Source organism: Saccopteryx leptura, chromosome 8, assembly GCF_036850995.1.
Source record: "Saccopteryx leptura isolate mSacLep1 chromosome 8, mSacLep1_pri_phased_curated, whole genome shotgun sequence".
Lineage (NCBI taxonomy): Eukaryota > Metazoa > Chordata > Mammalia > Chiroptera > Emballonuridae > Saccopteryx > Saccopteryx leptura.
In genome coordinates this window covers 68,688,160-68,701,916 of record NC_089510.1, presented here as the reverse complement: position 1 = coordinate 68,701,916, position 13,757 = coordinate 68,688,160, and the positions used below count along the sequence as shown (strand labels likewise).

General features: G+C 38.6%; 1 protein-coding gene across 3 annotated transcripts in view; it reads left to right on the top strand.

Moving 5' to 3' along the window:
• Positions 1 to 13,757, top strand: part of VPS8 (VPS8 subunit of CORVET complex) — a 397,311-nt gene that overhangs the window by 83,958 nt on the left and 299,596 nt on the right. For all 3 annotated transcript variants that reach the window (XM_066346811.1, XM_066346813.1, XM_066346812.1), the window contains exons 13-15: positions 772 to 879; positions 6,212 to 6,292; positions 9,407 to 9,577. In XM_066346811.1, the coding sequence (XP_066202908.1) occupies positions 772 to 879; positions 6,212 to 6,292; positions 9,407 to 9,577 (360 nt within the window). The remainder of the gene's footprint in view (positions 1 to 771; positions 880 to 6,211; positions 6,293 to 9,406; positions 9,578 to 13,757) is intronic.

Genomic DNA, 13,757 nt, shown 5'->3' with positions numbered 1-13,757 from the left:
AGTAAATTTCAGAAATCAGCATTCTTTTTCCTAAATATTCAGCATGCATGTGATTAGCCTGAGTTCAGTAGTTACCTAAGTTTTTTCTTTCATGTAAAATTTACATACAATAAAATACACAGATCTTTTTTTTTTTTTTTTTTGTATTTTTCCGAAGTTGGAAACGGGGAGGCAGTCAGAAAGACTCCCACATGCGCCCGACCGGGATCCACCCGGCACGCCCACCAGGGGGCGATGCTCTGCCCATCTTGAGGCGTCGCTCTGCCGCAATCAGAGCCATTCTAGCGCCTGAGGCAGAGGCCACAGAGCCATCCTCAGCGCCCGGGCAAACTTTGCTCCAATGGAGCCTGGGCTGCGGGAGGGGAAGAGAGAGACAGAGAGGAAGGAGAGGGGGAGGGGTGGAGAAGCAGATGGGTGCTTTTCCTGTGTGCCCTGGCCGGGAATCAAACCCGGGACCTCTGCACGCCAGGCCGATGCTCTACCACTGAGCCAACCGGCCAGGGCAAAATACACAGATCTTGAGTGTACATTTGCTGAACTTTGACAAGTGTGTATGCTTTTGTAACTCAAAGCTCTAGCAAGATGTGCAACATTATTGTCAACCCAGAAAGTTTCCTTGTGACACTTCCTACTCAATCTCTGCTTTGTTGGAATTTTAATGAGAAATTGGAAGACATATTAAGGAACACTAGTCAGATGGTATTTTCAACCAGTTTTCTCTTTGTCTCTTACTGTTAACTGTGATGACTTCCTTGGACCTTCTCCTCTTAGATGGATCCCTCCAGTGTTCCCCTGCTGGCATGGCACTTTGTGGCAGTGCACAATTATGTGAATCCCATGCTTGCTTTCTGCAGAGGAGATATTGTTCATTTTCTTTTGGTAAGTCCTAATATGATGCTAGATCTGTTATAAAGTTTTTTTATCAAAAGATATTTTTTTGATTCATCAATAATTTAATATTATGTCAAAGAAATATGCTATCATAATTCTTTGGAGAGAGAGTGACCTATTTAATTTTTGCTTAAGGCTTTAATGGTTAACATGGAAAACAATTGATCACCCTCTGCTCCATTCCTTTTCATGGTGTATTTCTCAGCTCCATATCCTTTGACTAATAAATAATTAATGCTGTATGTGTTAGTATAAATATGAATATACATAAGTATGTATTAATAATGGCTTACCTATATACGTATAGTATGTTTATTAGGAAGTATCATTGAATACCTGCTGTGTTCTCTACATCAGTGGTCCCTAACCTTTTTTGGGCCACGGACCGGTTTAATGTCAGAAAATATTTTCACGGACTGGCCTTTAGGGTGGGACAGATAAATGTATCACATGACCGAGACAGGCGTCAAGAGTGAGTCTTAGATGGATGTAACAGGGAATATGGTCATTTTTTAAAAATAAAACATCGTTCAGACTTAAATATAAATAAAACAGAAATAATGTAAGTTATTTATTCTTTCTCTGCGGACCAATACCAAATGGCCCACGGACTGGTATCAGTCCGTGGCCCGGGGGTTGGGGACCACTGGTCTACATTGTGATGGACACAAGAAGCAATTGAAGAAAGAAAGTAGAAAACATAGATTCTTCTTTCACGTAGCTTAAAATATTGTTTGAAAGGCAAAATCAGTATGCTCATTATTTCTAGGGAGAACAGTTTAAGGATTCAGCTATGTGATGAGAATGAAAAGTTGATATGTGTAGAATATGAAGGAGTTTATATGGACTAGAGAGGCCATGGAAAACTTTATGAAGGCTATATTGCAAACATTATAGGAGGGGTGGGTATGCATGTTGGGGGAAATAAGATGAACTGAAGGTATAGAGGTAAGAACGTGCCTGTCTAATCTCTTCTCAGGTGTCCTAGCTCAGTAAGTAAGTGCACCACTGTCCACATAGTTTCTCCAGCCAGATACCTAGCAGTCACCTTTTAGTTACCCTTCTGCCTTCTTTTCTGTGTCATCACCACATCCCGTTGACTCTGTCTTCATAATCTCCTGAATTTACTCTCTTTATGTCTCCCCTATTACTGCTTCCCTCGCCTAAACCACTGACATTCTCAGCCTGGGCTCTGGAGTAGCTTCCTAACAAGTCTCTGGCTTCAGTGTCCTTACATATGCTGTCACCTCTGCCAGGGAAACTCTGTGCACTCATCCACTTTATCCTGGCTCATGATTAACCCTGCCTCCCCTGACCTCCTGTACGTCTGTAAAACTTTCTCCTTTGCTAACATTCAGTGCTTTTTAAATTACTTGTCTAATATTTTTCTTCCTCAATGGACTGAAAGTTCCATTAATTTAAAGACCAACTCTACTTCTATATTTCAGCCATGAGGACAATGCCTGTATAGAGGAGATGTTCAATAAATATTTATAAAATTGATGACAGGGAGAAACCTACTGTAGAAAATAAAGTTGACTATATTGCATGGATCTAGATTAGAGGTTGGCAAACTATGCTTGTGGCCAAATTAGGTTGGCTTCTTGCTTTTATAAATAAAGTTTTATTAGAACACAGACATGGCAGAGTTCTAATAAATGGCAGAGTTAAGTAGTTGTGACAGAGACCATATGGTCTGCAGAACCTAAAATATGTACTGTGTGGCCTTATACAGAGTAAGTGTGCTACCCCTGATCTGGATCTTGTATAATTGGCCTAGATTGGTAATGGGAGCCATCATGGGTTCTTAAGTAATTGAAATGATAAAGATGTGATTAAAGTGATATTTTAGGATGATCAGTATAGAAATAGCAAAAAGAATACATTATAGGAAGGAAAGGGAAGGTTTTGATCTTGTTATAAAGCAGGTGTGAGGTTTTTGACAAGGATGGTTGGTTGTAGTGAGAGTTAGGGATGACATTTTGAAGTAAGGACAAGGTTTCTCATATAACTGGATCTAGGGACTGAAGGACATCACATTTTGAGTTTACATTTTAGAAGCATGAAATATTCAGAGTTAAGGTTAGGGAAGATTTGAATGTGCTGAGTTAGAAGTGAGGGTGGGACTCTCAAGTGTTGTATTGGGGAATGTCCTCTGGGCAAATGGCAATCCAGGTTTGGAGTACAAATGAGAATTCCAGGATAATGAAGGTAGTTGAAAGTGTGAAAATCAAAAGCTAGAGCATACATAACTTAGTGGACACTCATGCAAGCGAAAGGAAAAAGGAAAGGCAACAGGTAAGGAGGTTCCTATAAAGGCATGTAGAGGGAGGAGGCAAAATAGGACAGAACAGCATCATTTGAAGACAGAGGAAAAGTTTTGGGACAGTATCAATTCCAGGGTAATATAATACCAAAGAAAGATCAAGAAGACCACCAAATATAAGACCACTGGATATGCAGGAATTAGTTCATTAGAGACTTTTCAGAGGACTACTTTTCAATGGACTGGAGGTAGAGCTAGATTGTAGAGCCTTGTTAAAGAAATGGGTATCTAGAAGAGCAAACTGACGCAATAATAATATATTGTTTGGTTGCAAGAGGAAAGAGAATGATTGTGTATCTGTAAGAAGTGAATCAAGGTCCTGGCCGGTTGGCTCAGTGGTAGAGCGTCGGCCTGGTGTGCAGGAGTCCCGGGTTCGATTCCCGGCCAGGGCACACAGGAGAGGCGCCCGTCTGCTTCTCCACCCCTCCCCCTCTCCTTCCTCTCTGTCTCTCTCTTCCCCTCCTGCAGCCAAGGCTCTATTGGAGCAAAGATGGCCCGGGTGCTGGGGATGGCTCTGTGGCCTCTGCCTCAGGCACTAGAATGGCTCTGGATGCAACAGAGCGACGCCCCAGATGGGCAGAGCATCGCCCCCTGGTGGGCGTGCCGGGTGGATCCCGGTCGGGTGCATGCGGGAGTCTATCTGACTGCCTCCTCGTTTCCAGCTTCGGAAAAATGCAAAAAAAAAAAAAAAAAAAAAGGAAAAAGAAGAAGTGAATCAAGTAAAGGGTTTTGTTTTTTACTTGAAGATGGAAAAGTCAGTAACATGTTTGATAGTAAGCAAAAAGGCCCTTAAAAAGGAGTGGTTGAATCAAGGGAGGGATGGTATCAAACAGTGATGGATGAAGTGATTTTCTTTAGCAAGAACTTCAGCAAATCGTAAGTAGTTAATGTTGGCATTGATCTTTTTGATTATGAAACACCTTCAACAGATAAAAGATATGGAACAATTTAGTACTATTTTAATTTTACAAATGGGGAAACTAAGAAACGATAAGTGATTTGCCCTCGGGCACACAGCTGTAGTAGTGGAACTTACCGTATTTCCCTATGTATAAGACACACCCTTTTTGAAAAATGTAGGTCTAAGAACTGGGTATGACTTACATAGTGGTTGTAGATTTTTTTGTGTGTGTGTATTTTTTCTGAAGCTGGAAACGGGGAGAGACAGTCAGACAGACTCCCGCACGCGCCCGACCGGGATCCACCCGGCATGCCCACCAGGGGGCGACGCTCTGCCCCCCACCCCCGGGCGTCGCTCTGCTGCGACCAGAGCCACTCTAGTGCCTGGGGCAGAGGCCAAGGAGCCATCCCCAGCGCCCGGGCCATCTTTGCTCCAATGGAGCCTTGGCTGCGGGAGGGGAAGAGAGAGACAGAGAGGAAGGGTGGGGGGTGGAAAGCAAATGGGCGCTTCTCCTATGTGCCCTGGCCGGGAATCGAACCCGGGTCCCCCGCACGCCAGGCCGGCGCTCTACCGCTGAGCCAACCGGCCAGGACCTGGTTGTAGATTTTTTTACTTGCATTTCCCACTTTTCTGCGCTTGTTTTTGCGCTCATTGTTGAAGACAGTGATTCATCATCAGACACAGATGAGAACAAGCTAATGGATGGGAGTTCTGACAGTGCTGAGGAGTTGTATGAATTTTATGATGAATAAAACTTGAGTTCAGCCCTGGCCGGTTGGCTTAGCAGTAGAGCGTCGGCCTAGCGTGCGGAGGACCCGGGTTCGATTCCCGGCCAGGGCACACAGGAGAAGCACCCATTTGCTTCTCCACCCCTCCGCCGCGCTTTCCCTCTCTGTCTCTCTCTTCCCCTCCCGCAGCCAAGGCTCCATTGGAGCAAAGATGGCCCGGGCGCTGGGGATGGCTCTGTGGCCTCTGCCCCAGGCGCTAGAGCGGCTCTGGTCGCAACATGGCGATGCCCAGGATGGGCAGAGCATCGCCCCTGGTGTGCGTGCCAGGTGGATCCCAGTCGGGCGCATGCAGGAGTCTGTCTGACTGTCTCTCCCTGTTTCCAGCTTCAGAAAAATGAAAAAAACAAAACAAAACAAAACAAACAAAAAAAAAACTTGAGTTCAATAGCTTTATGTAATATATATATTTTTTTCAAATTTCGGGCCCCAAAATTAAGGTGCGTCTTATACATGGGGAAATATGGTAATTCTTAAACCCATCGCTCTGTATATCATGCTCCTTTACCAGAGTGCCCTTTCTTACAGGGGAAGTGACTTTGTGAAGTGAAGATAGGTACACGGAGGCCCTCATTAAGTGGTCTCAGTTGTTTGTTAAGCTTTCTGATGAGGTCAACACTGTAGTGATGGGACTGGAAGGCAAAGAGGAATTGGGTCTTCAAGGGAAAGGAAGACCTCTAGACATTACTATGGGGAGTGTACAAGGAAACTCAGGCTGAACTGCGTGGCGTGAATTTCAGTCGGGTCAGATGTTCATCATGCTGTGTCTCTTTTGCAGTGCTCCGTCTCCTTGGAGAAGAGTGGAGAAAGCAAATTATAAAGATGATTGAAGATTATAGAGTATATGTGTACATATATATATAAGCAAAATATTCACACTTGAGGTTCTTTGGAGAAATTTTGTGCCGTTTGTGCTACAATAGTATTATATATCAGAAAAGTCTAGTTTTGTCACTGCAGCCACTTTTTTTCTTTTAATGAACTTTTGTTTGACTTTGTCACACCATGTCACCAACCTATTTTGTGATTTAACTCTAGCTAAAGACAGTTCTTGATGAAGTTAGGTTCTGAATTATGACAGAGTGAATATTACATTACAGAGTTTGCTAATACTGACTACTAAACTACAAATGTGCCTTGGATTTTGTCACTTGTGTAGTAATTTATTTAATTTTTCAATAGTTTTGGCTTTTCCATTCTCTGAATGGAAATAATTTTCTAGGTGGAATATAATTAAGTATCTAAAAATGTCCCTCAAACAATAGCTGATGTTTTCGGTTTTCGTTGTTTTATTTTTTTCATCATCAGGTTAAGAGAGATGAATCTGGAGCAATCCATGTTACTAAGCAAAAGCATCTTCACCTATACTATGACCTCATCAACTTTACTGTGAGTATTCAAATTAACTATCCCCATTTCGTGCATGTAATTGTTTTAAGTCTATGGTGTATTAAAGCTATCAGGATTTCTGCCATGAACCATGCCTTTAGGATTATATAAAATATGGACAGAAGTGAAGTCTTGCTTATATTGAATCAAGTCTGACATTATTTTTCTTGTTTTTCAGCCTTATGTCTTGCTGAACAAATGTTTTCTTTAATGTCCTAATTAGCTCAAAAGGGGTTTTAGAAGAATTTAGATGGATCTCTTCAGGAGCATTGCTGTATTTTCTTTGTAAATATATTTTTATCCATCTGAGATTGTCCTAATTGGTTCAGGAACTTATGTAACCTATTCTTTTTCTTGTGGCTAAAAACTTTGCAAAGTTCTCTCTGTACCACATATCCCAGTCTTAAGCAACTTTTTGGTGTAAAAGAAAGATTATTTCTTATAGTGTCAAATTTTTTTCATTTTATATAGTATGTTAATCCTGTATTAGTATAATTATAATATTTCTGGGTTTCTATCATTAGTGCTTTTAGCATATCAATATCTGATATCCAGTGAAACGTTCTGTAGATGTATGAATATAGGTGACCCTAAATATAAAACAATACCTTGTTTTTCCAATAAAAATGCTAAAAATGTTTTTGCCACCAATTTGATAAAATGAAACATTTTGGGATTATAGATGAAATAGATCTTTATTATGTAGGATTTATAAATTTAGTTGCATGTTGCCTTTTCATCTCAGATATAGATTATTGATTTAGAAATAATGATTTTTCATATACACATTTTATGAAACAATTTTGTTCAACCTCTCATGCGTATAAGACATCAGTGTCTTTGTGATCATCAAAACCCCTATTGAATCATCTAACACAGTTTTCTAGAATTCATTGTCACTTCTGTTTAAGATGTTTGAGATACTGCACTTTTAAAATTGGCATATGGTTCTCCCTGGAAAATTATTTTCCAACCACAGATAGCCATTCTCCTAACAATACCACAGTGAATATTTCCATTTGTTCTGTGGCTTATCCAAGATGTGACCACTAAGTGCATTGCTCTGTAAATTACCTTTAAAAGGCTGTTTATAACATCAATAGTCATAATTATGAGAGTCTAACCTCAGGAATAATTGCTAAACTGCAATTTTTTCTCTCTCTCATTCTCTCTCTGTTTTAATCTGGTGAGCTTTGAAAGCATTTAAAAACTATTACTGAGGATGTATAAGGTTAATAAAAAATGAGTCTTTCCTAAATAATACTTTGTTTTTCAAAGTAAAGTGGTCAAGAGAGCAATTTATAGGCGCTCTTTGTAAAATATTTGAATATCAACTGTTTTCTGAGATAATTTCTTTTTTTAAAAAAACAGAAAAACAAACCCTTCTCTTATAGTAGCTACTGTACCTTGATAGAATATATATCTTCAGCATATGTTAAAAGAAAACTGATCCATTTTCAACTTGGTTGTCACTGATACGGTATTATGCAAATAACCTTTGATAACATGGGATAGGTCACATAAATCATCATGAATACCAGAGAGATAATGTGCATGGGGAATTATTTTGTTCCCTCTAATTTAGAATTCTAATTGAGCAGATCTTAAAACATTATTTCTTGGAGGGGTTGAGAGTTTTAAAAAATATATTTTAAAAATAAATCTTGGCGCTGGCCAGTAGGCTCAGTGGTAGAGCATTGGCCCGGCATGTAGAAGTCTTGGGTTCGATTTCTGGTCAGGGCACACAGGAGAAGTGCCCATCTGCTTCTCCACGCCTCCCTCTCCCCTTCCTCTCTGTCTCTTTCTTTCCCTCCCACAGCCAAGGCTCCATTGGAGCAAAGTTGGCCCCAGGCACTGAGGATAGATCCATGGCCTCCACCTCAGGTGCTAGAATGGCCCTGGCCACAACGGAGCAGCGCCACAGATGGGCAGAGCATCGCCCCTTGGTGGGCATGCCAGGTGGATCCTGGTTGGGTGCATGCAGGAGTCTGTCTGATTGCCTCCCTGCTTCTAACTTTGGAAAAATATAAATAAATAAATAAATAAATAAATAAATAATAAAATCTTATATGTAACCCAAGAAATTTATTATTTAATTAATATTTTAAAAATTATAATAGCATTTCTTAAAGAATATTCATAAAATATAATAGAGAAATAGAGCAAAGAACTCTCCTAATAATTTTAGGGAGGTTTTGAAGAATATATATATTTTAGATAGCTTCTATTTTAAAACATATATTACTTAAACACTAGCAATCATCCTTTGACCACTTAGGTTTATGAGATTTAATTTGCCCTTTTGTTTCATTAATGTAATAAAAACTAGAAATGCAGAAGTTTTTCACTTAAGTCATTTCTGCCAATGCACCTTTGAAAAAATTATATAAAAACCAATAAATATATCCTGTAATATAGCTACTAAAGATCTTGTTGGCCTTCTTTCAGACTATAAGAGTGCTATTTAATGCTGTCATACTCAATACTGTGCTGTGTACCTATGGTTCTCTGGGCTGTTTACTGAGTAGTTCTTGCTGTGATTGTATTGTCATCAAGTTATTAAATGGATAAGATTCTCAATGTATATACTACGTGGCTGTGAAAAAGAAGGAGATCTTACCTTTTGCGATGGCATAATGGATTTGGAAATTATTATGCTAAGTGAAATAAGCCAGGCAAAGAAAGACAAATATCATATAATCTCACTTATATGTGGAATCTAATGAACAAAGTGAACTGAGGAACAGAATAGAGGTAGAGGTGGAGTCACAGGGAGCAGAGGGACAGCTGTCAGAGGGAAGGGGGATGAGAGGATGGGATCAGAGAAGGTGAAAGGATTAGTGAAGTTATATATACATAACACAGAGATAAAGATAACAGGACAGCAAATCCCAGAGGGAAGGGGGGAGGGCGGGCAATGGGGGACAAAGGAGTGGGGGTAAGGGAGTTATATTGAGTGGGACACTTGAATTCATGTTAACACAAATTAAAATTAATAAATTAAATTAAAAAAATTCTCAATGTAATTTAACTGAGTGGCCAAGTTTTCTTCTTTTCCTGAATGATGGTGTGGAATGGACCTCACTCTTGTTTTGTTGTGTGCTTGAATTGCAGTGGATAAACTCACGCACAGTTGTACTCTTGGACAGTGTGGAGAAGTTGCATGTGATTGATCGACAAACTCAAGAGGAATTGGAAACAGTGGAGATCTCAGAATTTCAATTGGTCTATAATAGCAGCCATTTCAAATCACTAGCCACTGGAGGAAATGTTAGCCAGGCACTGGTAAGGGTAACTCATTATCTTACTGTTGATTTGATAAACTTGGTATTTTGTTGCTGTTTTGTTCTAGAAATAGAAACTCTGAGGAGTTATCTTTATGTCTTGAGGTGTTTCTTTAAAAGCCACTAGGTTGAGGAAGAGAAGAGTAAAGAGGTACAAACATATGGTGACCAAAAAAAAAAAAAAAAAAAGGTTGAAATGGATGTGAGTATGTTTATAAGTATTCAGGAAAGGGAACTAAAACAATAATTCCTGTTAACCTTCTATCCAATTTAATACCAAAGAGTTTTAAATTTTATACTAAAATGGTAAAATGAAATAGAAATGTCATGTGAAAGAAATTATAAAAGCAAAATATTTTAGAATTTAATCTGGTGGCACTAAATCTGATAGATTTAAGGAGTATATGACTAGTGACAGGTAGTCTGTGAGAGTTTGGAAATATTTGGGTGATTAGTTAAGGCATGAACAGGTATGGTGGTTGTGGGAATAAAAGGCAAAGATGGCTTTTAGAGAAAGAAAGATGTTTTAGGAATAGGAGATGAATGAAATGTTCATGCCAGGAGAAAAGGAAGACATAAATATTATCTTAGTATTAATTTTACTGTATTTTTGACAACCATAATAATGGCCTTTACAATTTACACACAATTTAAATTATTTTGAATTGTGATCTCATGTTTCCCAAGCCAGTAATATTTAAGCAGTAATCCTTAAACTATCATGAGGCTTCCCTGGGTAATTTCTTGAAAAAATTAGTAATGATGGTCATATTTAATGAATATCTGCTGTGTGATACGAAACCATTGCCCAAATCTCCCCAAGATATTATAACTTCAGAGCATAAAATATACATGAAAGGGTTTTCCAGCCTCAGAATTTCGAAACCAAGAAAACCCAGAATAAGGATAATGGTAATGCTATTCACTGTAGTAAGAATAATTACTGTTTCACACTTAGATGTTTTCTGGTATCTGAGTGGTTATTAAAAATAATTTAAAGTATTTTTTTAAAGTCAAGCTTTAAACTTGTATTTTCAGCTAAGGTAGAATAATGAGGACTGGGTTTACTCTCCTGGCTGGGGGAAAAAATTAGAAAAATGAATACCAGTCTTTAATATACTGGAAGTCAGGTAATGCAGGACAGCAGTCCCTGACAAAATGGGAAACAAATGACACGAGCCCTGTGAGTGTCTCAGTGTCTGTCCCTGAGAATGTCTCCATGTGGCTCATGGGGAGGAACCCAGCTGGAGCTTGGAGTGTTCCAGAAGTTGGAACGTACAAAGGGTTCCCCTTGGGTATTCAGCAGACTGCTAATCAATAGCTGCATATGAGGCAACTACCCAAGACCAGGGAAAGAAATGTTTGAAAGACCTGAGAGGAATTATAGCCAGCATTCACACTGGCTTGTTACACCAGCCAGATGGAAAACTTCATGATTCACAGGGCACTGGGTAGGTACTCAGGGGCAATTTGCCTCAGGCTAGGGGGGAATAATTAGGACTAGAGTAAACTCTGCCTTTGTCCCCAACAAACATCTTAAAAACAAGACCAGCAAGGCTCAAACTGTTTCCAAGTAACTTAACTCCTCCCAGATTGTAGCATAATAATATTGATAGGAATACAGAAATTTCCAGCACTCAGCAAGGTAAAATTCACAATGGTTGCCATCCAATCAGGGATTATTAGACATGCAAAGAAGAAGAAAAACACAACTTACACTGAAGAGAAAGATCCATTAAAACTGACTTAAACCTGAAACAGATGTTAGAATTAGCAAGGATATAACAGTTATAATTATAGTCTGTATGTTCAAGAAGTTAAATAGAGACATGGAAGATATTAAAAATTGTAAATATGACTTCTAGAGATAAAACTACAATGCTTGAGATGAAAAATACACTGAATATAAAGCAAAAACTAACAAAATTAAAAGGAGAAAGAGACAAATTCACAGTTACAGTTTGGGAATTTATAACTCCTCTCTCAGTAATTAATGAAATTACTAGACAGAAAATCATTAAGGGTATAGAAGAATTAAAAAAACACTATTGACCAATTTGACCTAACTGATGGTTATAGAGAATTCCACCCAACAGAAGCAAAGTACAAATTTTTTTCGACTACACATGGAGCATTTACCAATATAAGTTATGTGATAGACCATAAAACAAGCTACAACAGATTGTTGAAGGAATCATCGGGGTTACCCTGGAGATAACCTAAATATCTGGAGATTAAATAACACTTTTATAAAGAAACCATGAGTCAAAGAAAAAAATCTTAAAGGAAATGAGAATATATTTTGAAGTAAATGAAAATACAACATATCAAAATCTGTGGGGCCCTGGCCGGTTGGCTCAGTGGTAGAGTGTCGGCCTGGTGTGCAGAAGTCCCGGGTTCGATTCCCAGCCAGGGCACACAGGAGAAGCGCCCATCTGCTTCTCCACCCCTCCCCCTCTCCTTCCTCTCTGTCTCTCTCTTCCCCTCCCGCAGCCAAGGCTCCACAGGAGCAAAGTTTGCCCGGGTGCTGAGGATGGCTCTGTGGCCTCTGCCTCGGGCACTAGAATGGTTCTGATTGCAACAGAGCAACGCCCCAAGATGGGCAGAGCATCCCCCCTGGTGGGCATGCCAGGTGGATCCCGGTCGGGCGCATGCGGGAGTCTGTCTGACTGCCTCCCTGTTTCCAGCTTCAGGAAAAAAAAAAAAATCTGTGGTCTACAGTTAAATCAATTTCTGAGGGTAATTCATGGCATTAAAAACATACATTAGAGCCTGACCTGTGGTGGCACAGTGGATAGAGCATTGACCTGGAACGCTGAGATCGCTGATTTGAAACCCTGGGCTTGCTTGGTCAAGGTTCATACAATAAGCAATCAATGAACAACTAAAGTGAAGCAACTATACTTCTTGCTCCCCCCTTCTCTCTTTGTAAAATCAATAAATAAAATCTTAAAATAAAAAGGACTTAGAAAAGAAGAAAAATCTCAAATGATTTAAGCTTCTATCTTAATTATAGAAATAAAAAAAGCAAAAATAAACTTAAAGTAGATTGAAGGAAGAAATAAAGAACACAAATCAATTAAATAGAAAATGGACAAACAATAGAAAACCAAAGAATTGAAAAGCTCATTTCTTAAGAGATAAATAAAATTGATAAACCTCTAGTGAGATTAATCAAGGAAAAAAAGGGAAAAGACATAATTACTAATATGAGGAGTGAGAATGGTGATATCATTATAAACTCTATAGATACTAAAAAGATAATATGAATAGTTTTATGCCAGTAAATTCAACAACTTTAGATGAAGTGGCAAAATTCTTTGAAAGGCACAGATTACCAAAGCTGACTGAAGAAAAAATGAACAATCTAAGTGGCTGTACATAAATAAATAAATAAATAAATAAATAAATAAATAAATAAATTTTATGCAAAGAAACTCCAGACTCAGATAGCTTCACTAGAGAAGTCTTTCATATTTTAGGGAAAAAAAGGCACCAATTTCATATAGAAATCTTTTTAAAAATAGAGAAGAGAGCACATAACTTTTTTATGAGATTAGCTTATCTCTGATAATATAATCAGACAAAGACATTACAATAAAGAACACTACAGACCTATGTCCTCATACGTATAGAAGCAAAAATTCATATTAGGAAATAGAAACCAGAAGTGTTTAAAAAGAGTAATTATGATTAAATGATGTTTATCCAAGGCATGCAAAACTGGCTTAACATTAAAAAATAATCAGTGTAATTCACCATATTAGTTAATGATAAGAGAAAACCATAATATCATCTCAAAAGATATAGGAAAAGCATTTGACAAAATTTATTGTCCAGTTCTGATAAAACTCTTAGTGAAGTAGGAATAGAAGAGAACTTCTTCAACCTGATAATCAAGGGCATCCACCGAAATCCCACTTAAAGTATACTGCCTAAAACCAAACCAAACCCAAAGCCCTGATTGTGATCAGACTTATTCTAGAGAAAATATAGGAGACAGAGGGACATGTTAAAAAATTCCTTGAGGACACAATTAGCAAAATCCAGGTGGAGGAAACTCTATGGAATAAATGTTTCATTTTCTTCAATCAATAAACTTGAAGGAAAATATGGGGTGGAGAGAGGTGGAGGCAAAACCTATAGATTAAAAGAGACTTAAGAAAGTCTTACCAGCCAGT